Below are 26,551 nucleotides of genomic sequence, written 5' to 3' on the forward strand. Positions count from 1 at the left end.
GCCATCGTTTGGTGAGAAAGGAATGTGATGTTGCTAACATGGGATTGCATTGGATGCAGTGACGGTGCTGCGGTAGCTAGTGTTTCCGGAGAGTGACTTATCTCGAGAGTCAGGAAACGCTTCCTGGTACGGCGCTAGGTCCGTGCCTTGGCCGGCGAGTGGTTTCCTGGCGAGGTCTCCGCGTGCCTCTTTCCTCTCGCCTCTGCTCCCCTTTCTGCTCTATGTCCTCGGGTCCCGGCCCTCGAGCGGGTCTCAGCCGTCGCTGGTTTGCCGGGGCGCGATGCCGTGGGAAAAGCCAGAGGGTGAGGGCTGGAGAGCCGGTAGGAGCCCTGAGTCTCGATGCTCAGGCACCCCCTCTTTAACACGCAAGCAGTTCGCACGGATGAGGGTGAAGAGGACGCCGTGGGGGCCTCGCCTGGCGCTTCTCCTTGGGGGGATCCTGCAGATCCACCACAAAAAGAGCAAAAGTCCGCCATGACAAGCGATGGTCAGTCGTTAGTTGCTTTGGAGAGGCAACGAGGCACTAAAGGCCTGACGACCTGTATTGGGGCACCCGTGAGCCAGCGCGGGACTCATGGGGCCCTACCCCAAGGCGGGTTGCGCCTGGCACCGGGCCTTAACTTGTGATGTGTTCCTACAAATTTGGCCAGATGCCGATGCTCTACGTCCTCGGGTCCCGGCCCTCGAGCTGGTCTCAGCCGTCGCTGGTTTGCCGGGGCGCGATGCCGTGGGCAAAGCCAGAGGGTGAGGGCTGGAGAGCCGGTAGGAGCCCTGAGTCGTGATGCTTAGGCACCCCCCCTTTAACGTGCAAGCTTGGTTAGATGTTGACGCTCTACGTCCTTGGGTCCCGGCCCTCGAGTTGGTCTCAGCCGTTGCTGGTTTGCCGGGGCGCGATGCCGTGGGCAAAGCCAGAGGGTGAGGGCTGGAGAGCCGGTAGGAGCCCTGAGTCGTGATGCTCAGGCACCCCCCTTTAACGCGCAAGCTTGGTTAGATGTCGACGCTCTACGTCCTCGGGTCCCGGCCCTCGAGCTGGCCTCAGCTGTCGCTGGTTTGCCGGGGCGCGATGCCGTGGGCAAAGCCAGAGGGTGAGGGCTGGAGAGCCGGTAGGAGCCCTGAGTCGCGATGCTCAGGCACCCCCCTTTAACGCGCAAGCTGCCGACATCAAGGAAGAAGAGGTGCCACGGACATGCACCAAATAACAAGCATGATGGGTCAAATGCATGGCTCGAAAATAAACGCAAGAGGGGTACACATCGCCGGGTCTGACCCGAGCGACTTGGGGATGATGCAGCCCGAGGGGCGCCCCCAACAAAGTAAGCTAAAAACACGAGCAAAAGGGATACACGCCGCAGGGACGGACCCACGCGGCCTGGGAATGATGCAACCCTGAGGGCGCTCCCAGCTGGAAACGAAACTTGAAAGATGTCACCTGATAGTGTTGACGACGAAGGGGTGTTGAAGTAGCAGACGTAGCGGGCTGCAGGAGCCGATCTTCACGAGCCCCCAAGCCCAGGAGCCTCGGGAGGCTCCGGAGGCGCTGGTGGCTCCTCACGAACCATCTCCATCTCCGCCAGGACTGCAGAACGCCTGGCCTCCTGAGCCTCCAGGATGCTCCTCATGAGGCGCTAGCGCACCGCAGACGCGTTCGGCAAACCGTAGGGCATGCGAACATAGCTGTGGGGTGGGCCTCCGCAGCGCCCCACACGTGAGGGCCAGAAGCGCTCCTGAGAGGCGACTCGGTTGAGCCCTGGGATGTCGATGCAGACGCGCAGCCCGCCATCCTCACCTGGATGGGGAGCTGCGATGGGTAAGCAGCGGCTGCCACTCATGACTCTTGACTCCTGTAACTCCTGTGTGATCTGACTGACGAACTCCCGAGGGTTTGTCCCTCCTTGCTTTACTCCTTCCTGAGGGAAACGTGTTCTGAAACACGCCTCCAAGTGGTGCCCAAGCGCCTCCCTTGTGACCTTAGCAAGGTCGGTGGCCCTCCAGGTGGGAGCCCCCGAGCCCTGCTTGAGGAGGGCGCCGGGCGCGCCTCCCTATGCGACAGAAGGAGGTACCCCCTGAGCAGGCACAGACCCTGAGGGTCCTGCCTCCTGAGGGGCCGAGCCTGACGATGTCTTCTTCTTCTTGGGGGCGGTCTCAGGGAGGCTCCCGCTCCCGCGATCTGGGTCTTCAAGTGATGCAGCCTGAAAAGCTCGTTCCAGGGAGCACACCGCGTCTCTTTCTTCACAAGGCACCGTGATGACTCCACCACTCCCTGGCATCTTGAGGACGTTGTAGCCGTGATGAGTCACGGCCATGAACTTGGCGAGAGCTGGGTAGTCGAGGATGGCATTGTACGGCAGGCGAATGTGGGCGACGTCGAAGTCGATGAGTTTGGTGCGGTAGTTGTTGCGCTCCCCGAAGGTGACGGGGAGGTGGACCTACCCAATTGGAACCGTGGAGCCGTTGGTGACTCCGCAGAAAGGCTTGGTTGGCTGAAGCTGATCGTAAGGCACTTGGAGATTGTTGAACGTCTCTACGGACAGGACGTTGTGAAGGAAATATGCCCTAGAGGCAATAATAAAGTTATTATTTATTTCCTCATAATCATGATAAATGTTTATTATTCATGCTAGAATTGTATTTACCGGAAACATAATACATGTGTGAATACATAGACAAACAAAGTGTCACTAGTATGCCTCTACTTGACTAGCTCGTTAATCAAAGATGGTTATGTTTCCTAACCATGAACAATGAGTTGTTATTTGATTAACGAGGTCACATCATTAGTAGAATGATCTGATTGACATGACCCATTCCATTAGCTTAGCACCCGATCGTTTAGTATGTTGCTATTGCTTTCTTCATGACTTATACATGTTCCTATGACTATGAGATTATGGAACTCCCGTTTACCGGAGGAACACTTTGGGTACTACCAAACGTCACAACGTAACTGGGTGATTATAAAGGAGTACTACAGGTGTCTCCAATGGTCGATGTTGGGTTGGCGTATTTCGAGATTAGGATTTGTCACTCCGATATGTCGGAGAGGTATCTCTGGGCCCTCTCGGTAATACACATCACATAAGCCTTGCAAGCATTACAACTAATATGTTAGTTGTGAGATGATGTATTACGGAACGAGTAAAGAGACTTGCCGGTAACGAGATTGAACTAGGTATTGGATACCGACGATCGAATCTCGGGCAAGTAACATACCGATGACAAAGGGAACAACGTATGTTGTTATGCGGTCTGACCGATAAAGATCTTCGTAGAATATGTAGGAGCCAATATGGGCATCCAGGTCCCGCTATTGGTTATTGACCAGAGACGTGTCTCGGTCATGTCTACATTGTTCTCGAACCCGTAGGGTCCGCACGCTTAAGGTTTCGATGACAGTTATATTATGAGTTTATGAGTTTTTGATGTACCGAAGGAGTTCGGAGTCCCGGATGAGATCGGGGACATGACGAGGAGTCTCGAAATGGTCGAGACGTAAAGATTCATATATTGGATGATATGGTTAGGCCAAGGGGTCAAGCCCATGAGGCTTTAGGTCGGTGCAAAAGGAGTTTTGCGGACGCCAGGGGGCCAAACGCCGGAGACCCTGGCGTCTGGCCCTGGGCCAGACGCCGAGGCCCATGGCGTCTGGGCCAGACGCCAAGGATTGTGGCGTTTGGTCCTGGAGTCCGAGTGGGACTCTTGCCTTTCGGGCAAAACCGACTTTGAGGAGGCTTTTGCTCCAAGTTTCGACCCCGGGGCTCAACATATAAATAGAGGGGCAGGGCTAGCACCAAAGGCACAACAAGTTAATCCACGTGATCTATTCCTTAGCCGTGTGCGGCGCCCCAGCCACCATATTCCTCGATAATACTGTAGCGGAGTTTAGGCGAAGCCCTGCTGCTGTAGTTCATCAAGATCGTCACCACGCCGTCGTGCTGACGGAACTCTTCCCCGACACTTTGCTGGATCGGAGTCCGGGGATCGTCATCGAGCTGAACGTGTGCTCGAACTCGGAGGTACCGTAGTTTCGGTGCTTGATCGGTTGGATCGAGAAGACGTACGACTACTTCCTCTACGTCGTGCCATCGCTTCCGCAGTCGGTCTGCGTTGGGTACGTAGACAATACTCTTCCCTCGTTGCTATGCATCACATGATCTTGCGTGTGCGTAGGAAAATTTTTGAAATTACTACGAAACCCAACACGTTGAGCCCTGCTCCGCCATCGATGAGGGTCCTGGTGACTTGCACATTGCTGATGACCGGGGAGCAAAGCATTGGGAGGACTCCGGCTGTGGCCGCGCACTTGAGCTGATCCACTAAGCTGAACGTGATGGCGCACGCCGACCACCTGAGGGAGCGTGTGGCTTCAAGCTTGGGGAGGACTGCATTCACTTTGTGGGCGAACTGCTTGAAGATGCATTGAGAGGCTGGGGCTTGAGCTCCGCCCAGGATGTAGGCGATCGCGCGCGGCTCCTGGAAGCCCCCAGCCCCCTCATCCTGATGATGGTCCTCATTTCTCCTTGGCTACGGCGGCAGTGGAGGGAGGCCTACGTTTCCTTGCGGGCGATCCTCGCGAGGCCAATCCCTCCAGTCTCCCTCGCGAGGCTGATCCTGCCAATGATCCTCGCGAGGTCGGTCGCGCCACCCTTGGGGAGGGCCGCGGTCTTCCCAGCGTCCTGCGTTCCTTCCTCCTCCTCGGCCATAGCCGTGATTGTTGCGGTCGGGGCGTCGGCCGACCCTTCCTTCTCGCACGGCTCGGAGCTCTTGGCATTCGTTGGTGTTGTGGGTGTGGAGGTCGTGGTACACACAGTATCGGGTGCCCTTGAAAGACTCGGGTTGATCTCTGCCCTGCTTGGTGTCTGGTTCTGTCGCGAGCACGACAGCCCTCTTGCGCTTCACGTCCTTGGCCTTGGATTTCTTCTCTTCTGGGTCGGCGGCTGGCAGCTTGAGGAGGGAAAGGCACCCTTCCTCAGCCCTGGCACACTTGGTTGCCAAGTTGAACAGCTCCAAGGAAGTGCACAGATCTTCATGCATCGCCAGCTCCTCCTTCATCTTGACATCGTGCACGCCGTCGGAGAAGGCTGAGATGATGGCCTCCTCGGTCACCTTGGGAATCTTGAGACATGCGTTGTTGAAGCGCTGGATGTACTTCTGTAGGGTCTCCCCTGGTTGCTGCTTGATGCGGCGCATGTCGCTCACGGCAGGTGGCCGGTCGTGAGTACCTTGGAAGTTGGCGATGAAACGGGTGCGCATCTCGTCCCAGGAGGAGATCGTGCCTGGCGCCAGGTTCAGGAGCCAGGTGCGGGCCCCGTCCTTGAGTGCCATGGGAAACCAGTTCGCCATGACCTTCTCATCCCCGTTGGCGGCTTTGATGCCCAGCTCGTAGAGCTGGAGGAACTCCGCAGGGTCTGCCGTGCCGTCGTAGCGAGGAGGCAGGTCTGGCTTGAACTTGCAGGGCCACACGACGCTGCGCAGCCCGGCGGTGAAGGCGCGGCATCCTGCCATGGCCACAGGAGGCCTCTGGTGACAGGGAGCTTGGTCTTGCGGGCCCCCATGCGCTGCAGCTGGAAGCAGCGCGGGGTCTTGGTGCGCTGGGACAGGAGCATGGTCGTGATGGACCGGAGCAAGAGCACTCGAGCAGCTTCTTGGGGGCGAGGAACCTCTTGGCAGCTTCGCTCTTGCTGCGCTGGCGCCGGACGGGGTGGGTTCCGTCCAGGGGCCATGCGCCTTGGGGCCAGGGCGCCTTCTTGAGGAGGAGGTGGCTGAGGCGCCCCCGGAGCTTCATTGCCCGCGCAGGGCGGGCCACGATGCAGCGAGAAGGACGGTGCGGGGGAGCCCCCTGCGGCGCGGACGAGCTCGGCGACGCGATCGAGCCACTCTTCATAGGCGTCGTCGACCGGGCGGTAGCGCAGGAGCTCGTTTGCCGCGATGAGCGCAGATCGAGCCTCCATGGCCGCGCGGGGCGCGCGGGACGAAGAACCAGCCGGGGCGAGCGAGGGAGTGGTAGTGCGGCCGTCTCACCTCATGGATGGATGCTGGGACAATGCTTGCTGCTCATTCCCCGCCGGGCTGGTGGCGCGTTGACGGCAAGCGACGGGGAACGACGGGGGTGGCCGCCGACGGGGGCCGTCTGGGCGACGCGGGAAGCAAGAGCGGCTCGGCGCTCGGCGCGGGCCCGACGTGCATCTGACATGGACGCGATGGTTGGTGAAGAACAGGGCGGCGGAAGGCGAATTCCGGCGCACCCCTACCTGGCGCGCCAAATGTCGGATTTCGGGTTCCGGCAGACCTTCTAGGTTCGAACTCTGGGGTGCGCGCGGAGATTTCACCCTCTGCCTACCTACACCTCACCGCCTCGCTATGATCTAGGCAATCAAAGAAACAACACAAGAGACACAAAGTTTATACTGGTTCGGGCCACCATTGTGGTGTAATACCCTACTCCAGTGTGTGGTGTGGTGGACTGCCTCTTGGGCTGATGATGAACAATACAAGGAAGAACAGCCTCACGAGGGTCCGTTCTTGGCTGGTGCGATGAACTACTAGGGGGAGTTCAGTCGCTCTCTCTACTGGTTTCCTGGCAAGGATCCCATTCTCTTCTTTGTGTTCTCATCTCTGTCTCTGTCCATCTCTCTCTCTCTCTCTCTCTCTCTCTCTCTCTCTCTCTCTCTCTCTAGATGCCGATGTCTCGGATCGATCCCTCTACCCTGTGGGTGGCTAGTCCTATTTATAGGAGGAGACCCTGGGCCTCCTCCCAAATATTGAGCGGGAAGGGCGCCAACAATTGGCCATTTTAAAGGGGAACATCTAGTACACTTATCCTGACTAAAGTTGGTCCTCGCCTGCTAAAGGCTCTGGTGGTGACGCCGGCTTGGTCTCCACGATGACCTCCATCCTGCCGTTCTGCTGGTCTTGGTCTTGTTGCACCGAAATGGATGCCTTTGCTTGATGCTCTCGCCTGCACCTGCTCCCTTTGCACCAAAGAGGAAAGAGAGGACACTGCGCGGCCTGGCGCCCGCCTGGAACCCTTGGTCGTCACGGCTTGCGTCATGGGCACCTCGTGAGGTACCCCGCCTTGATCTCTCCGCCTCCTCGCGAGCCAGCCTGACGAGGCCGTGCCTGAGGAAGCCTCCTGTCGTCCGCCCCGCGAGGCTTGGCCCCTCGCGAGGGTCTTGAGCTCGTGCTGATGAAGATGGGCCATGCTGGGCCGCCCCTTGAGCCACGCCGCAGGCCGCAGGCAGGCAAGTCTGGGGACCCCCGTTCCCAGAACGCCGACAGCAGTCTTGCCTCATTTGTCAACAAGCTAAACATAAAAGGATCAACTATCCAGGATTGTTGTCACCTCAGCCAGTTCCCCAAAAGGCCTGGGAATATGTCACCATGGATTTTTTATTTGGGTTGCCAGTATCAGGACAGTTTGACTGCATATTCCTGATTATCGATAAGTTTACTAAATATGGCCACTTCATTCCATTAAAACATCCCTTCCCTGCTACTAAGGTTGCTAGGTATTTCTGGATAATGTGTACAAACTACATGGAATGCCAGAATACATAGTGTCTGATAAAGATCCTATTTTCACTAGCACTTTTTGGTAGACACTGGTCAAAAGAACTGGCACACAACTTAACATGAGTACCGCTTATCATCCTGCTACAGATGGACAAACTGAGAGGGTAAATCAACAGGTTGAGTGCTATCTCAGAAGTTTCATCGGTGCACACCCAAAACAGTGGAGCAAGTGGCTTGCCATGTGTGAGTTTTGGTACAACACCAATTGGCACTCTGCAGTGGGTAAAACTCCATTTGAAATCCTATATGGGCACACCCCCAGATATTTTGGAATTTCTGCTAGTGATACTGTTGCTGCTCCTGATATACAACAGTGGCTGTTGGAGAGACAAGTGGTTCTGGATTCAGTTACACAGCATTTGCACAGGGCTCAGCAGAGAATGAAAAGTCAAGCAGATAAACACAGAACTGAACGTGTTTTTGAAGTGGGTGATATGGTATTCCTTAAACTTCAACCCTAAGTGCAGTCATTAGTCGCTCGCCGGCCAACCATAAGCTCTCCTTCAAGTTTTTTGGGCCATACAAGATCATTGACAAATATGGTGCAGTAGCTTACAAGTTGGAACTGCCTCATACCAGCAAGATTCATCCTGTCTTCCATGTGTCACAGCTCAAAAAGGTGATACCTCCTACATCTTCTGTCATACCCAAATTGCCTTCCCAGTTTTCTGAACTGCAGGTGCCATTGCAAGTTCTTCAGTCCCGAGTCCGTCAAGTTGGACAGAAGACAGTGGCCCAGGGTTTGATTCTATGGAGCAATTCTTCTCCGGAGGAGGCGACGTGGGAGGACCTGGAATCCTTGCGCCAGCAATTTCCTAGGGCTGCGGCTTGGGGGCAAGCCGCTGCTCAACAAGGGGGGGGGATGTCAACAGCCCACTGTCACCTCTCGCCAACACTGAAGATCGAAGCACTGGAGCTGGTGTCGACAACGGCAGGATGGCTACAGCGCCAGAACCGCGACCCAAGTCGAATAGGCCCAAGAAGATTCCCCAGTGGCTTGCTATCCCAAATTGAGCCCGTTAACTCGGGGGTAACAGTACTTATAGCCGTTGCTAGCTTTCTCCTTTCCTTGGTGATGGACCAGACGGCTTCGGTCGGTATTGTAAGGCTACAGAGGTGTGGGTGGTTGGGTGGATTGCCTCTGAAATTCAAATACTTAGTTCGTTCGTTCTCCGATCTCGTCTAGATCTTGTGAGCCTAATCCGAGACCCTCACACCCTCCCTTCCCCCGAAAATGGTTGTGCGAGCCGCGCTCCCGCTGGATACCTATTTGCCATGAGAACGAAGCTTCCCTCGCCGTCTTGCCGCATAGACACCCATAGTCCCATCGGTGACCTCCCTTACGACCTGGCTCCCTCTACAGTTGCCGTTGATTTGCGTGTGCGATGCGCCTCGAGCACTCCGAGAACTCCCCCCACCGCTGAATTCCTTGAAGCCACCATGGTGTGCGGTCGAGGAATAAAAAACATGGCGAATCTTCGATGAATCGCGCCGCCCGCTCCTCCCCATCGTTATCTCTGCCTCACCGTTCTTCTCTGCTCAAATGGGGAATTGGGAATTTTGTGGAGGGGGCGTAGTGTGTCGGACATGCGCGTTATTCCTCTCTGTGGGCCCGACGATTGAACGGACTGCTGTCGGATTCTGCTTGGGAGACGACACACGATCTCCTCGATCAGACGGCAAGGCAGGATGCGCTCGGAAAGACGGGAAAGCGCAGCTGCACTTTTAAGTATTCGGGTTGAAATAAATGAGATCTCCTCTTTAGCGCCTTGGCTCGAAGAGTGTAGGGGGCTCACGCGTGGAAGCGACTTTTCGGTGGACGGCGGCTCGTGTGGACATCACTTCGCTGTCCCCCCTGCTCGTTTCTTAGGAATAGACACTAGGGACACTAGGGGCAATATTCATGGCAGATTTGTGAATTTCGTTCAAAAATACTCCCCCCGTTTCTAAATAATTTTCTTTCTAGAGGTTTCAATAAGTGACTATATACGGAGCAAAATGAGTGGATCTACACTCTAGAATACGTCTATATACATCTGTATGTGGTAGTCCATTTGAAATCTCAAAAAAAGCAATTTTTTTAGGAACGGAGGGAGTATTATGGTTTACAAACTGTACAAAAGAAATAGCGGCCCAATAGTAATTTCTTTTGATCCATTTTCATTTACGTGTTTTTTTGTCTATGTCACATACTCGGTTTGTGATGAGCTCACGAGGATGGTTAGGTGTTTCTATTGGGGATCAGCTAAAGGAAAAAGGAAAGTACACTGGCGCTCTTGGGAAAACTTAATGCAACCAAAGAGTAAAGGGGGTGTTGGCTTTAGGGACTTTCGGCTGTTCAACCAAGCGCTGCTTGCTCGACAGGCTTGGCGACTTATCATCAGGCCGCACAGCCTATGTGCGCAGATTCTGAAAGCTAGATACTACCCGGAAGGCAATCTCATTGATACAATTTTTAGTGGAAATGCATCATCATCTTGGCAGGCCATTAGTCATGGTCTTGATCTCTTGAAACAAGGCATTTTGTGGAGAGTGGGCAATGGAAGAAGTATCCGTGTTTGGCGAGATAGTTGGATCCCAAGACCACACTCTTTCAAACCTATTACCACTCAAGGGACTTGTTGGATACGTTTTTTGGCCGACTTGCTGAACATCAATGGCTCGTGGAATCAGGAAGTGCTGCAGAACTACTTCTTGCCGGCTGATGTTATGGAGATAAACAAAATTAGAGCATCTCCTAGGCAGGAGGAGGAAGTCATTGCATGGGGTCCGAGCAAGTATGGCCGATTCTCAGTTAAAAGCGCCTACGATTTTGCTTTTGAGCAAGCTTACCGTAACACTGTTACAGGCTCGAGCTCGGCTCCTGATGGTCGAAGAAGAGGGTGGAAGTTCATATGGGATTGTGATGTACCCCCACGATCCGAAATTTTGCGTGGAGAGTGGTTGTTGACTCCCTTCCTACATGGCAAAATAAAAGCAAACGGGGCCTGGAAGTTGATGGCAGGTGTCCGCTATGTGCAGCTGAAGTGGAGGATAATTTCCACCCGTTTGTACGGTGCCATTCTTTGGTTTGCAATGGCGGAAGTTTGGCCTTGCCGGATATTGAGTGTGTAGTTAACACATGCAAAGAATGGTTACTTCATGCACTTGAACCCCTCCCTGACATAGAACGAACCATGTTGCTGATGACTTTATGGCGTTGTTGGCATGTCCGTAATGAAGTTGTTCATCATAAATTGCCTCCCTCGGCGGAAGCATCGAAAAGGTTCCTAGTAAGCTACCTGGATTCTATCATTGGGCTCAAGATGGACCTGTGTGATGACCATGTTAAGGGGAAATCAATTGTTACTTATATGCAAGCAGATAGGCCAAAACCACCGGCCCTTGAGGCTAGGTGGAGCGCATCTCCGGTTGGATGGGTAAAACTAAACTCGGATGGGTCATTTGTTGATGGAGCAGCGGGAGCGGGCATGATCCTACGGAATGACAAAGGTACAATCATTTTCTCGGCCTGCAGAGCTCTTTTCTCTTGTCGAGATGCTTTGGAAGCGGAGCTATGCGCGTGCATGGAGGGACTTTCCTTCTCAATCCAAAGGAGTGAAGTGCCCATTATAATGAAGATGGACTCTATGGTGGCTGTGAAGCTGGTCCAGTCAGAGGATTTGGATAGATCGATTTATTACGCTGTCGTGAAAGAAATTAGGCACTTGATGGGCCTACGTAGAACTTATATTACTCTTGTTAAACGGACTCAAAATAAGGTTAGTGATAGTTTGGCAAGGTTTGCTAGGGTAGAAGGTAGACCTCTTACCTGGATTGGATCAGGGCCTTCTGATTCCCTAGACTTGGCTGTGGCTGATTGTAACCTTCTATCTTGAGTAATGCAAGTTTATACCCGCTATTTTTTTTTCTTAAACGTGTTATGGCTGCAGTTTTGTATGTATAATTCCTTTTTGTTGTGGATTTCTTTTTCAAAAAGTCCACCAAATTGCATTTTCGACTTAAAGACCGTTAATATGATACTCTCTCTACACCATGCTGACTAACAACCTGGTCTTAAATGGCGGATTATTATTCAATGTGGTCACGTGAGTGGGGTAGTGAATCTGATACACAGCCACGTCACTTCGGACTGTGAAAAAGGCTAATCACATCAAGTGTCATTGGTCACCCGGTCGCGCACGTCGCACGGTACGGCCATTTGATAAGAAGCTAGAGATGGGTGCCGGGATACAAGCGGTGGCAAGGCTCTACGGGGGACAGCGAGCGTAAATACCGGGCGCGATCTGATCGGTAAGGATAACGGACAGGGAGGATTTGGTCCGCAGAGTGCTCGTCCACCGTTCGCCATTTTCGGCTCACGCGTGCCCTAGCGGGACGTGATCCATATAGCAGTCTGTTTGCTGCTGCTCGCTTGGGTTGAACTTTTCATCGCTAGCCATGCTAGGCTGCCCTCAAAAAAAAAAAGAAAAAGAAGCTATGCTAGGCTAGCTCGTTCTAAAAAAAATAGGTTGTAGTTTTCTTATACTCCTTCTGTTCCTAAATATTTGACTTTCTAGAGATTTTAATAAGTGACTACATACGGAGCAAAATGAATGAATCTACACTCTAAAATATATCTATATACATCCGTATGTGGTAGTCCATTTGAAATCTCTAAAAAGAAAAATATTTAGGAAAGGAGGGAGTAGATTAAAAGAACATTTTAAATATGCTCACGGGTTTTTAAAAAGTTCAAGAACTATAGAAGTCCCCAGATTTTGAATAAAGTTTGTGAATTTGAAAATCTTCATGGATTTGAATTTTTATCACAAATTTTAAAAAGTTTGGGCAGTTGAAGAATATGCACAAATTTAGAAAATTTCATGGATTTAGAAAATGTTCCTAAAAATTAAAACCAAAAAGGAAGGGAAAATAAAAATAAACATGAACAAAGGGAAAAAAGAAAAAGAAAGAAACGAACTGAAAACCAAAAAAGAGGAAACCGAGCAAAACCAATTGAATGCAGCTACCTAAAACCAGGAACGGTTTCAAGAGTTATAGGCCCATTACCGATCGCTCTGTTCGCTGTAATTGTACTATAGGTTCGCTGCGTTTCCTTCTCTTGACCAGAAAGCGCTACTTAAAAAACCCGAATATTGGTTTATTTATATATTTTTAAAAATTATGAAAAAAAACTTTAAAAATTAAAAATATCACAAAATTTAAATGTTTGTGAATGTTAAAATATCCATGAATGTAAAAAATTGTCAATTCTTTTACAAAAATCATGAATTAAAAAAGGATTTTGTTTTTTCATCAAAATTAAAAACAATTCCATGAATTTTAAAAAAATTATGATTTAATAAATGTTTGTGAATTTGATTTTTTTCGACAAATTGGATAAAATTTTCAAAGTTTCAGGAATATGAACAAAATCACGAATTAAAAAATGAACCACAAAAACAAGAACGAAAATAAAAAGTAACTTGAAACCCAGACAAAACCAAGTAAAACCAGCATAGAAACACAGAAGAAGAAAAACCTCAGGAATACTGGGCCAAAGGTTTGAGAAACTTCCCAAAATTGGAACTGTGGGAGATGATTAGATGGGCCGGCCCATACAGAAATGTGTGGTGCCAATGTATCAAACTAACTGGCCATATTTATATTCGGGTCGGATGAGTTTATATTGGTGTGTCAATTTTTTTGTTGGTTCGAATTTTTGTGGAGTTGAAACCTTTTATCGATATTAAGGTGAAAATATTGTGATCTGATGGCCCGCACTTTTAGGTGATCATCCCCAGCCCAAGTACGTTCAGCGATCAAGACTTCCCATCTTTTTGGACAGGCGACTCAAGGCGTTTTCAAATATTATTATTGATAATGTTCATGCGGGTGAAAAAGTGTCAATATTGTTTCTCCAATCTAATTGCAGTCTTTTTATCGAAGGCTTTGGGATATTTCTTCTAACAGAGATTGATACTGTGAAGAAGGTTTTCTAGTAATTGTTATGAGCATGAATAAACTTACAGGTGAATCTTAAGAAAAAAGCCATATTACCCAAAAACTGGCCATATTGCAATACATTTTTTTAGAGACAGTTCTTTTAGACAAGTATTGCATATATATCAAAAAAAATTTCTTTGCATGGTAATACACGTCTCATTTATATAGAATAAAAATCATGTTACAAGGCATGTAAGCATCGATCATACATAACTGAAAAGATAGGAAAATCTTATGCAAAATACCAGCGCCTGCCCTTTTCCTTCGACACCACCGAGCGGCCACCAAAGGGTAAAAAGACAGATCACCTCTTCACCCAAGCTCGACGTGGCTCCATCGCTGATCAGCAGCTTTACGGACTTTCAAAGTAGTTTGCCAGAAGCAAAACCATAGCCATTGAAAGAATCAGATCGGGGCAACATGTCCTCGGACACGCATCGAACTTCAAAACTGACACCCCCGCATGACGACTACGTCGGAGGAGGAAACCAGAACTGCCAGCCTTCGAACACAGACCCAGCACGAAGAAACTCCATCTTCCAGTTGTCACTTGCACAGACAACCGCCTGCGCGTACTCCTAAACGACAAAACCTCCCTGCTCCACCATGACGTCGGGAGACAACGCCACAACAACGATGACCGAGCAGAAGGAGAGACACACCTGATGGAGTCGTCGCCGCCGCCTCGCCAACACCATCCATGAGCCCTAACGCTGTCGATCTGTGGGATCGGCAGAGACACGACGCCATCAACTCCAAGACGCCGCCATGAAGGGCACCGCCAGTGTGGGAGTGGAGTTGAGGCAGATTTATTCGTCCGGGCGCCGCTTCCACCACCTCAACAACGCACCACGACCTACAAATTCAAAATCTAATTACAGAGCGGAGGAACGGGGTCCCCATTCCTCCTGCCGCCAAGCAGCCGAAGGGAGAGGGGGCCAGCGCCCCGACCGGTGAAGATCGGAGGAAAGAGATCGCCTCCCTATTCGCCTGGTGGTGGCGGCCGCTAGGGTAGGAAAAAGTCTTCGCTATCACAAGCGTCCTCTTAGCTTTGTCAATTGCGCCGTTGTCCTAGAAAACAAAACAGTTGCGCCGTTTGACAGCCTACAATACGTCCGTACACTACTCCTGGCCGAATACGTCTCGCGTTAGTTACAAGTCCAAGATTGCACCACGTTCCAAGTAGTTCGTTAACATCTGCAGCCTGCGGCGTGTGTCGCGTGCGCGATCGCAGACGACTGGAAACTAAAAGGAGGGAGCGGCGAGAAAGATCGATCGACCATGGCACCGGAGCTCACCATGCTACCCGGCGACGTCATCGCGGAGGTCCTCCGGCGCCTGGAGCCGCACAGCCTGGGCTCGTCCCGGCGGGTCTGCAGGGCGTGGCGCGACACCGTCGACGCCCGCCTGCGCGGCCACCTGCTCTCGCGCTCCGTACGCGGCATCTTCATCAACTTCCCCCGGTTTACCTTCTCGGAGTTCTTCTCCCGCCCCTCGACGGGCCCGGCGATCTGCGGAGGGCTGGACTTCTTGCCATGCACGATGGGCGTCAAGGTCACGGACCACTGCAACGGGCTCCTGCTCTGCCGCGATCAGAGCCCCGACGATGCACGGCCGTGCGAGTACGTCGTCAACCCGGCCACGCGTCGGTGGACGCGTCTGCCCCAGCGTCCTCGGCCGCACGTGCCGGGGTCCGGCCAGACCGCCTACCTCGCTTTCGAGCCCGCCGTGTCGTCGCACTACGAGGTCTTTCTGATCCCATGCGTGCCAGCCGCCGACGAATCAGACGACGACGACGATGACAACCCGTTGCTCGAGTCAGAGTGGCCTCCCGCATCATACGTGATGCATGTTTTCTCGTCCGCGACTCAGCGGTGGGACGAGACGACCTTCCTTCGGGAAGGGGAGGCTGCAGGGATCGTCGCCAACATGCACACGGATTCAGAGGACGATCGGTATCGTTATCGTGCCGTCTATTGGCAAAGCGCGCTGTACGTCCACTGCCAGCATGGCTATCTTACGAGGTAAGTAATTTTTTACTCTCCTTGGTCACCATTCTACTCTAACAAATTTATAACTCGGTTAGATTGCTTGCTATTAACATGCATCCGACTGGTTACTCTTTGCAGAATGTCCTTGTTAGATCACACGTACAGTGTAATTAAGCTACCGAATGCCAAACATCCCAACCGCCATCTGGGGCGATCAGTGAGAGGGGTGTATTTCGCAATATCTTGTAGTTGGGATGGATTTCTTCAGCTTTGGTATCTCAACGAATCATGCAGCCGAACAGAGTGGGTGCTAAAACATGATACCCATCTTCAGATATTTGAACATGAGGACCAACTGGGCAGGCGATGGATCTTACAGGATGTTAACCATCGTAAGTGGTTCTTTGAGCACAATGGTAACAAATATGGAGATTACAGAGCGCCGGTGGAAGAGAAATATGATTGGAACTCTGACGAGGATAACATCATTGACATTGAAGACAATGCTGGAGAGGGATATCACGATGGTCTTTACTTTCTTGGATTTCATCCTTATAAAGAGATTGCCTTTTTGATTTCATCAGGGAGAGGAGCAAGGGGAATGGCCTATGATTGGAACAACTTAAAATTTCAGGACCTGGGCAATGTGTGTCCAGCAGACTTCGATCCCAGCTGCGGGCTACCACGCGGAGAGACGGACACAGCTTTCCCGTACACGCCCTGCTGGATAGGCGAGTTTCCTGGAAACGAACTAGAATCGCTACTTGAAGATGAGGAGCTATCTATGAAAAAGTTGGAACTAGAAGAGGAATCCAACTTTACCTGTATGGACGAGTATGAGTTGCGCAAGTTCTGTGGGCACGCCAAGAGGGTCAAGGACCGTACCGCCAAGATTCGTCACAGGCGCCGTACAACGGCTCGGTAGGAACATCATCTTCACCGACATGAAGGCCAAGACGATTCTCACAAAGGCGGCCAAGTTTTAGGGTTTAGGGCCAAGGCAATTCCCATTGCCAAGTTTGACCTTTGGCAAGCTACTGATGTGCACGTATCAGACTCATGTCATGAGGCCCTTGCATTGTAACTTGATGGCGCAATGGAAAACAAAGTTTTTGACCCATTTGGAGAACGCCAACCTTGTCCACCACTAATTCTGAAGGGCATATTCATTATACATACATATATACTCCCTTTGTTCCTATATATAAGATGTTTTGGAAGTTTATCTTGAATTGGCAAAACGTCTTATACAGAGGTAGTAGTACTCGAATAAAAGACGCGCATTGCCGCATCCGATCCTCTATAAGTGAGGTGACAATAGATGAATAAATAGTACATATGACAAAGTTTCAGTTTCTGAATTTAGACTTTATTTTGTCATTTCTAATCCTATGGGGCATGAAGCACGTCGGTCAGATTTTTTTGCGGGGGCATTTCAGTCAGATTTTAAAGACAGAAGAAAATGTTCAGTGCCTCGGTCATCCACATGAACTGGTTAGAGAAACGGCGAAAGGAAGTGCCGTTGTAGCAAGCTGAATACAACACCCAACAGAGAGAAAGTAACTCCACATAGAAAGAACATGATAACCTTGGGAAGCTTGAATTAACTGGCTTGGATACAAAACTAATGAGAATGTTAACCTCGGGTTATGTATAAGTGCATATTTTTACAACCAAATTTCAAACAAAGTTGTTTGTTTGTGTCTCTACATTAGAAACAATTGTGTAACTTAAATATAGAACATTTCATAATGCAACATATGAAGAAAGGACCCAAATATTCAGACCCGAGACAGAAAAGCAAAGTGTGGGAAACCGGACACCCCCTTCTCTCCCCCTCCCCCTCGCAACGCCCTGCGCGCGACCGAGGGGGAACCCTAGTTGCCATCCCCGCCAAGCCCTCCCCTCCACCTCTCCCTCCTCCCTCGTTGCAGCCTAAGGGCGCGAACGGGCGATGTCCTGTCGCCACCACCGGCGGCGGCGGCGGCCTCGGCGCGGGACTTGGCGGCTGGTTGGGATTGTAAAGCTGGGCGACAGGCACGTTGCAGCGCGGCGGCGCTCCGACGCCGAAGGGTGTCGGACCCATGATGGGTGTCATGGTAGAGGGGCACAAGTGGTGGTCGGGGCGTCTTTTGCGGTAGGCTCCGTCGACGGGGTGTGGGCCGCGGTCGGCCTGGGCTGCGGGCATTCGCCCCCTGCCGTGGCAGTCTGCTGGTGGGTGGTTGGGGCGGAGCGGCCGTGGTGAGCTTTCCCTCCTTCGCGCGGATACTTGGTGCGTCGTCCGGCGGCTGCTCTTGCTAGGTGGTGACGACAGCTCAACACGCGATGCGTCGGTGGCCGACCGGTGGGGCAGGGCCAATCCGGGTAGGGAGGCAGGGGTGCCTCCCGGCCTTTGTCGTTGCCGAAATCTGAAGGTGCCAGATGGGTCATGGTGGTGGCCCTGGTCCCCGGTGGCGTGGTGTAGTGGCTGTGGTGTGGCCGGCCACTGCTGGCGACCTTCTCTTGCCTATATTCTGGTTGGTTGGGCCCTCTTCCTACTAGGGGGGCAGTTTGGGGGGCGAAAGGTGGCACCTTTTGCCCTTCTTCGGTTGGCGGCATTCGTGTACCTCAGCTGCGGAGGTGAGGTTGATGTGGGCATAGATACGTCTACAAATATTACACGTGTCAGTTTCTAGGTTCATCGGTGAGAGATTTGCAATTTTATTAGGTTAGATTGTTTTTTAGTCCTACAACCCACAAAAAAAAAGCCAAAAAAAATTAGATTAGTTCATCCGCTGCACCTATCTTTTTTAGCCTTTAGCAATTTGCATCTAGTATTTGCATCGTTGAATTCTTGGTTGCATTTATCCTGGTATTAGTGCTGGTTTAGATTAGTTTAAGAGAAAATTGTCTACTAGATCGCACTCGTTTTTGTCTACCAAGATTTTCTGCCGAGTTGGTTGTTCATCAAAAAAAAAAAAAATAGATCTTCGTCGGTGTAGTGCCGATCATATCGCTGTGTCCGCAGCCGCATCTCACGCGTGTTCGTATCATCATTTTTTTTAGTCGTCCGCTTGCACCACGAGTCCATCCATCTACAGGCGCCTTTGCTTCACGCGGGTAAACATCCATCATTGCACCCATCGCTGTCCGCTGTGTCTGCCTTATACGTTTTCTACTTGCTTGTACTATTGCTAGTTGGGAAGTGCCTGGACACAGGTATTTCATTAATTTCCAATATCCAGTAGTACAACCGGTAGCTCCTAGTAGCCTTTGTTTTAGTCCTGTTATCCTCTTCAATCGTGTGTATACTTTGGCAACCGGCCAGGTAAAAAAAAAAGGAAAAAAAGAAAAAGAAAAAAAAAGAAAAAAGAAAGTGAAAAAAAAACAGGAAAGAAAAAAGAGCAAAAAAAGTGAAAAACAAATAGAAAAAAAAAACAAATCAGGCCGGTTAGCATCTCTTCTGGGCTGTTTTGTTCTGTTCTGGACTAGCATCTATTATTTTTGTTGCTACTTGATCGCCACTCAATCTATCATATATTTTCGAGCTTTGTCATACATTGCGGATATACCTCACTTATATCTAGCTACTTGGAGCTATCATATTTTCATCGATTTTCCCTCATTTGATTTAGTATCTGGGCTTAGATTGTTTTCTCTCTTGCTAGTCGACTGCCAGCACTAGTTAGGAGTTTGAGTAATTATTCAACTTGCATTGCTTTTTGCTAAATTGTGCCACTGATATTGTGAGTTGAGAAACCTTTGCCAAGCTACACTCTTTCCTACCAATAAGTACAGGTCCCGACACTACTGATTCCTAGTTATCGCTCCATCCAATCTTCATCGGTTATTTGAAGCCAACACCAACGCACCGATCACCACCTGTTGCATTGGTAAGCCAACACCAACGCACCGATCATCACCTGTTGCATTGGTAAGAACAAGTAAGAATTTGATACTAAACTTGAGTGTGAGCGATTTTTCTTCACCACGTCCTACTAGTTGATAGGAATTATACACTGTGTTTTTTTCTCTTTCGCTAACAATGGCACAGGATCAACCCAAACTTGAGGGCCTCACTGCGGATGTGAAAGTCACCAGCGAGCGTCTCGCCCAACTTGAGGGTGCTCAGATTGTGGCCGAAGAGAGGCTCAAGGCCATTGAGGATGCACAGGGTGTTGCGAACACACAACTACAAGACATCTTGTTACGTCTGGACGAGCTGCGGACTGCACTCCCCATCAACAACAACGCTGTTCCTCACAATTCCAGGGTGTTGCCGCTACTTCGCGAGCTCGACGTGTGCCCATGGGTCATCCACAGCACCCCGCTACTGCCACCGATGCTGCCACCATAAACCAGCGCCCACAAATTCCTCCTCGCGTCTACGAGCGACATGGGGACAATTACGAGGATTATTCTGATGACACCGAGGACGACCAAATGGCCAACCACCACAATGACCGTGCTAATCGACAACTGCGTTTCAACCGTCAAGGTATGGCACGAGGTCCACACAGGTATGATGTTCGAGATTACAACCACTCTAGTGCTAAAATTAAATTTACTATGCCTGCTTTCAATGGTAAATATAATCCAGACGTTTATCTTGATTGGGAACTTTTAGTTGAACAAAAATTTGCATGTCATGATATTCCTGAGAACCAAAGAGTTAGGGCAGCCACTAGTGAATTTACAAACTTTGCTTCTATGTGGTGGAGTGAATATTGTTGTATTAATGTGAACAATATACCTGCTACTCGGGATGCTTTAAAACGAGCTATGCAACAACGTTATGTTCCTTCATATTATGCTCATGATAAGCTAAATGAATTGCAACGTTTAAAACAAGGTAGTAGTTCTATTGAGGATTATTATCAAGAATTGCAAACTGGCTTAGTGCGATGTGGATTAGTTGAAACCGACGATGGTATGATGGCTAGATTTTTAGGTGGATTGAATCGTGATATTCAGGATATATTGGACTATAAGGAGTACAATTCTATTACTCGTTTGTTTCATTTTGCTTGTAAAGCTGAAAGGGAAGTACAGGGACGACATAACAAGGGACGAGGTAACTTTTCTGCAGGTCGTCACTCATCATGGACACACTCTCCTACTATCCCACCCACTACCGAGGTAACACCACATATCTTGAACAATGGTGCACTCCCAACAAGTTCAAAATCAGCTCCACAATCCTCTGGGGCATCGAGAGCAATTTCTCAAGCACCCACCACTTCGTCTGGACGCACAAGGGACATGAAGTGTTATATATGCAAAGGAGGCGGGCACTTGATGAAGGACTGCCCAAATAAACGTACTTTCATTGTGCGAGAAGATGGTGAGTACTCCTCAGCTAGTGATTTGGATGAAGATACACATGCTATGCTTGCCACTAATAATGCATGTGACACTAAGGAGAATGACACGGAGGCGATAGATGTAAATGCTGCAATGGCAGATCAATACCCTAGCCTTGTAACCATGCAAGTACTTAGTGCCCAGGTTGGGCATACTGAGATGCCTCAACGCCATAATATTTTTCAAACTAAGTTTGTTGTCAAAGGGCATTATGTTCGTGTGATCATTGATGGTGGAAGCTGCAATAATTTGGCGAGTATTGAGATGGTAGAGAAGCTTGGCCTCACCACTACAAGACACCCACATCCATATTACATCCAATGGTTCAACGACTGTGGTAAGTTAAAGGTAACGCGTCGTGTGAGAGTACATTTTACACTTGGTTCATATCATAATTTTGTTGACTGTGATGTTGTACCTATGCAAGCTTGTTCTTTATTGTTAGGTCGACCATGGCAATATGATAATGGTGTTACCCATCATGGTAGAACAAATTCATATACTCTCGTGTTTGAAGGAAAAATCATTAACTTGCTTCCTATGACACCTAATGAAATAATAAATGATGAGAAAGCTAAATCAACAGACCGTACAATGCATAGTATGCTTGCGGTCAATTCTGAAATTTTTCCTTTTGAACTACACATACCGCATGTTCAGGTAGTTCATTCGTGTCCCCATAATTCATACATACACTCTGTGTGGGATAAAACTTTTCATGATATTCCTAATTGTGATGTTACAAATTTATATTCCCTTCCTGAGTTAATGCCCGTAAAAGACCATATATATGCTGCACCTGCATCTATTTTTGTGTTGCTCTATGAGGTGTTTCAAATAAATGAAAGCCGAGGACGGCTTTGTTTTCAAGAAAGGAAGAATGATGTGGGCATAGATACATCTACAAATATTACACGATACATTTTTCAGGTAATTTCTATTGATCATTATATGATATTATATTTTATTATTAAGGACAAAAACACTACACCATTTTATTTCTTGTGTAGAGTTCTTGAAGGCATCTGCAAAAGAAATATGAAGATGTTGAAGATTGCATGGGCCATGCAAGTACGCACACACGCATCAGAAAGGAGCTAGCCTTGCTTGTGTCAACCACATACACGTGCAGCCAAGTCCATTATATGGTGCAAGAAGCCAGTGTTACAAAGATCAATTGGTGTGCTCCTATATCATGGGCCAATACGTCACATCACGTTGGGCCAATACGTATTATCAATTTGGCCGAGACGTGCAATATTCGGCCTCTGTACGGCCCTCTGTCCGTGAACCAGGGCAAGGCAACCGCCGCTCCTCTTAATAAATAGCTAGCTACAATTAAGGTTTATACTCGGGTTTTGTTTAGAGAAGTTTAGCTTTAGCTACTTTTATTTGTCTTCGCTCGTAGCGGCTAGTGCGACCGTCAAGACATCTTATCGGAACCCCATCTTGTGAGATTAATCCCATCTAGCATGTTTGCAATTTTAAGATTGCTTGGCCATTATTTTCTTGCATGTTCTTCGATTTGCTTGCAGGAAAAATCCTTCGTGGATAGGTCGATCGTGCCGTTGGCTCGGTCAATAACGTCGTGGAGTTGGTTCAACGATTGCCGTGGATATTAGTCGTGTACGGTCCTCCCTGTACGGTTGGTAGCCGGATCGTGAGGGTCAAGTCCCACCCAAAATCGTAGTTATCTCCCTCTCATCGAAAGATCGGGCCCCAGTTAACATCAGAGGTGGTCTCGGACTCCGGGGCGGCGGCGGAGGTAGTGGGAGACGTGGTGCTCACGGACATAGCTCACGGCTCAGGTGTGGGCTGGCCACCATAGTCGTGTGGCTGCATGGTGGCCGGTGCTCGGCCTTTGATTGGGTGGTGCGGCAGTTGGCTTTGCGTCTAGTCGCACCACATTGCGCAGGCGGATTTGCTTTCCATGGGTCATCCCCTTGTCTGGTCGTGGCCAGGCCAATAGCGGCGGCGTCCGTGGATGTCGTATCCTTCCAGGTGACTCCAGGTAAAGATCTTGATTCTTTGGATCGGGCGGCCGCGACAATCCCGTGCGGTTTCCCTTCTTGAAGGCACCGCCTAGGAGTCCTAGTTCATCGAGCTCGGCTTTGTTACCGTTCCTCTACATCGTTGTATCTTGCCTTGGGTGTGTGTGATGTGGTGTCGTGTTGTTTGTGCGGGTTGTAAGATCGTTTGCTTTATATATAAAGCGGGGCAATAGCCTTTTCGGATATATTCAGACCAAATAAGCACCTTTGTAATGACATGACAATGAGACACCACCATGCCATCACTCAGCGGCAGAGCTACAGACGAACAAAACAATGCCATGGCCCGCCCAGCCCTAGTCCAATATACAAAGGAGTGAAGGTAAATCTGTACAAATTTGGGATCCCCTATAGCCTAACCCACCTGGCCCGCCCAACATTTTAACTGTAGCTCCGCCAGTGCCATCACTAACATTAATTCAGTAAAGGCAAAATGAACGCTAAAGGAAACCTTGTCTCTAAAGAGAATGACATCGATGCTAGACTATGGCTTGAAATCTAGCAAGCATGGTTGTCTCTGAGCTTGGCTAGCCCCCGCGAGCGACCGCTCCCGCGACCGAAACCCTCGCCACCACCACCTCCCCCTGCCTGTCTCCGGCGGGATCCGGCCACCCTCGCCGGCGCGCGGCCCGGATCCGCCCCCCTTCCCCCGCCCTTCCTCCCCCACCCCTCCTTCCGCCCTCGCGCCGCCTCCCCAGGAGGCGGCCGGGGCGGCCCCCGTGCCCCTGCTCTCGGCGTCGCCCCTCATCCTCTCCCCTGCCGTCGCCGGTGGGCGCCCCCGGCTCCGTCCCGGGGGGTGCCAGCAGCGGCATGATCTCCTCTCCCCGCGCACGTGTCCTCCTGGCCCGGGGCAGGGGGCGGCGGCGGTGTCGCTTGGCTTGGCGACGGTCTGGTGACCCGACAGGGTGGCCGGCGGCGGACGTGGTGGCGGTGTTGCTCCTTGGCGGTGGGGCGACGTGGTGGTGCTGGGTGGCCGACACCGCGCCCCCGACGCAGATCTGGGCCCGACGGGCCCCATCTGGGTCCTAGCGGGCCGGCCCCTCGGCGTGGCCTCGTTGTCTGCGGCGCGATGAGGAGGAGGAGCGGCTTGGATATGGGGCGTCGGCGCCGATGTCGTGCCGGCAGCAGCGCGAAGGCGGGAGCTTTACGGGCCCACAAGGGCTCGGCCAGGCCTGTGGGCCCACGGGCTTGGTGTGCTCCTGCTATTGTGTCCGGACGATGCTGATGCCCTAGTCCCGGCTCTAATTCTTCGCCGCGTTGTCCCTACTTCGTGGAGCCGTGGTGAGACGGCGTGGGGGCCTCATGACCACGTTGGCGCAGGGTGGTGGTTGGTTTGGTGGCTGGATCCGGAGCGCCCGAGGTGCGGGTTGGGATCGAGGGAAACCCCCGGCGCGGTGGCGCCTATGGGTGCCACCTGAGCTTTCGGGAGGGCGTCGGTGGCTACCCTTCCTCTCGCCTTGTCGTGTACCGGGGGAAACCCGAGGTGCAAGCTGGACCGGGGTATTTGAAGTTGTGTGTCACAAACAAAGTTTGGACAAGGAAATTTAAAACTGAAAGTTTTTGAGCATCAAAGCAACTTAGCTGGTTAATGTGTTCGGCATTGATGACGCGGTCCGAGCTTGATGCGGGACAAGGTTCCAGCCCCCAGGCTGGTCCCAAGGTGGCCGAGCAGAGAGTTCGGCACTCCGAAAAGATGAAGCCCCCAGTCCAGCCGTAGTAATGAAGCAGGTCGGGGCGCCAAGGCGACAACATGATTCGGTTGATGAAGGCGATAGCACGGCTCAGTCTGAGTCGATTGGCTGCACAGATAAAATAGTGCAAACCAAAAGTAATGACAAATGAAGATAATAATGTATATAAAAAAATATTCTTCTACTTATTTAATTTAAGTGAAGTAAATAATGAAAGAGATATGGCCTGAGCGTCGAGGTCAATGTCGATGCAGGGCGTCGGCGTGACGCAGTGAAGGCGTGACAAAGCCCGAATTCACAGGTCGGTCCTGAGTTCCGGATGCGGCGTTCGCCGAGCTATGCGCGGAAATTGACCAAACCACCACACAACCGTCGTTTAATGCGGCCACCATTTGATAGACCTATGTATAGATGATGGAACAAAACAGAGTAATAATTCCTTGGGAAAAATAAACCCAAACAAACAAAAATTGCTAGGATTAATAGCACCTGGTTTATTTGTTGTAGCAGTTCGAAGAAAGGTTACTCCCAAAATTGGGACTCGATCCGCACACCCATTGTCAGATGGGTGATGAAGCGACGGCATGGCGATGCTAGCAACGGTTGGCATGCCGAGGCAAAGCCCCCGGTCCAGCTAACGTGACAAAGCTGGTCGACTGGTGACGCCGAAGTCACCGGAGTATGTTGATGAAGAAATAGCCAAGTCCCTAGACTAGCCGAGGTGACGGAGCAGGCTGGTGAAGAGTTGTTGCAGCTGCCATGTCAGCCGAGGTGTTGAAGTAGTTTGGCGTGACGGACATTGGCTCGAAGAGGCAACAGTGCGGCCATGCCAACCCAGGTCGTAACTTGTGACGTGGTCAATGCTGGCTTGATGAAGTGACCGTGCGGCAATGCCGATGTACCTGCTTTGTGTAATCCGTATAGCGTCGATGTTGGTGATGATTTATCCTTCGCGATGCCGAACTATTGTTCGGCTGGCCGAGATGATGATCCGAAGAAGTTGAGCTCGGCTCAACAAAGCGACGACGTGTCTAGCGCAGGTCGGCCGCCGTGAAGTGATGTTGTCGGGCCGGTTTAACACCGGCGCGATGGAAAAGATCGTATTGTAAAAATACTTTTAATATTAATAGGATGTGTTTGAGAATAAAACACAATACCCCATACGAAAACGTCCTTCAAAAAGGATGTCCGAAATCCCGTTCGTAAAAGAGAAAACTCGGGTCGGATTCGTTCTCGCGCAGAAAACAGATCCAAAAAGTGATGCACTAATCGGAAGATTTCCGGAGTTTGGACGGTCGGATCGAGCTGAATTTTTGGCAGGTGATAGATATGGGAATTCCGCAGCCGATCAACGGTTGGATCTTCCAAAGGACGTCCAAGCTAGATGCTGGACACCCCGCTCCAAACTCATCCGGATTCTCGTCCAGACTCAACAGGGCTCCGGTATATCGGAGATTACCGGAGATTCCTTCATCGGAACTTGACGAAATTTTTGCAGGGTTGTTGTAGACTTAATCCCGCATAATTCCACCGAAGCAATCGTCTAGGCGACACTCGAGGAGGCGGTGGCGGCGGATACGAGTTCGCTGTCCAGAAAAACAGCACGGTCGTCCGAGGGCAATGTTGATGTTGAGCCCCCGAGCTCCATGGATGACTCCTCCATGATCTTGATAGAGATCGGAGTTGATGTTGATGAAGGCCCTCATTCGAACATGACGATCGGAGGTAGGGCGCAGTCCTCGGTCAAGCCAAGGTGACCAGTCGAGCTGGTGACGAAGAAACCGACATCGCAGTTGACCTGCAGTCGAGCCATTGATCATTTTGCCAATCACACAATGGAACTCTCAATGAAAGCACCAATGTCGGTGTCAAAACCGGCGGATCTCGGGTAGGGGTCCCAAACTATGCGTCTTAGGAT

At 50.7% G+C, this 26,551-nt stretch overlaps 1 protein-coding gene across 1 annotated transcript; it reads left to right on the top strand.

Annotated features, from left to right (window-relative positions):
* Nucleotides 1–14,724: 14,724 nt before the first annotated feature.
* On the top strand, nucleotides 14,725–17,006 carry LOC123092614 (uncharacterized). The gene is made up of 2 exons (XM_044514420.1): nucleotides 14,725–15,581; nucleotides 15,687–17,006. The coding sequence occupies exons 1-2, from the start codon at nucleotides 14,839–14,841 to the stop codon at nucleotides 16,471–16,473; spliced, it is 1,530 nt and encodes a 509-aa protein (XP_044370355.1). The 5' UTR covers nucleotides 14,725–14,838; the 3' UTR covers nucleotides 16,474–17,006.
* The last annotated feature ends 9,545 nt before the right edge of the window (nucleotides 17,007–26,551 follow it).

The sequence above is a fragment of the Triticum aestivum genome, chromosome 1B, assembly GCF_018294505.1.
Source record: "Triticum aestivum cultivar Chinese Spring chromosome 1B, IWGSC CS RefSeq v2.1, whole genome shotgun sequence".
NCBI lineage: Eukaryota > Viridiplantae > Streptophyta > Magnoliopsida > Poales > Poaceae > Triticum > Triticum aestivum.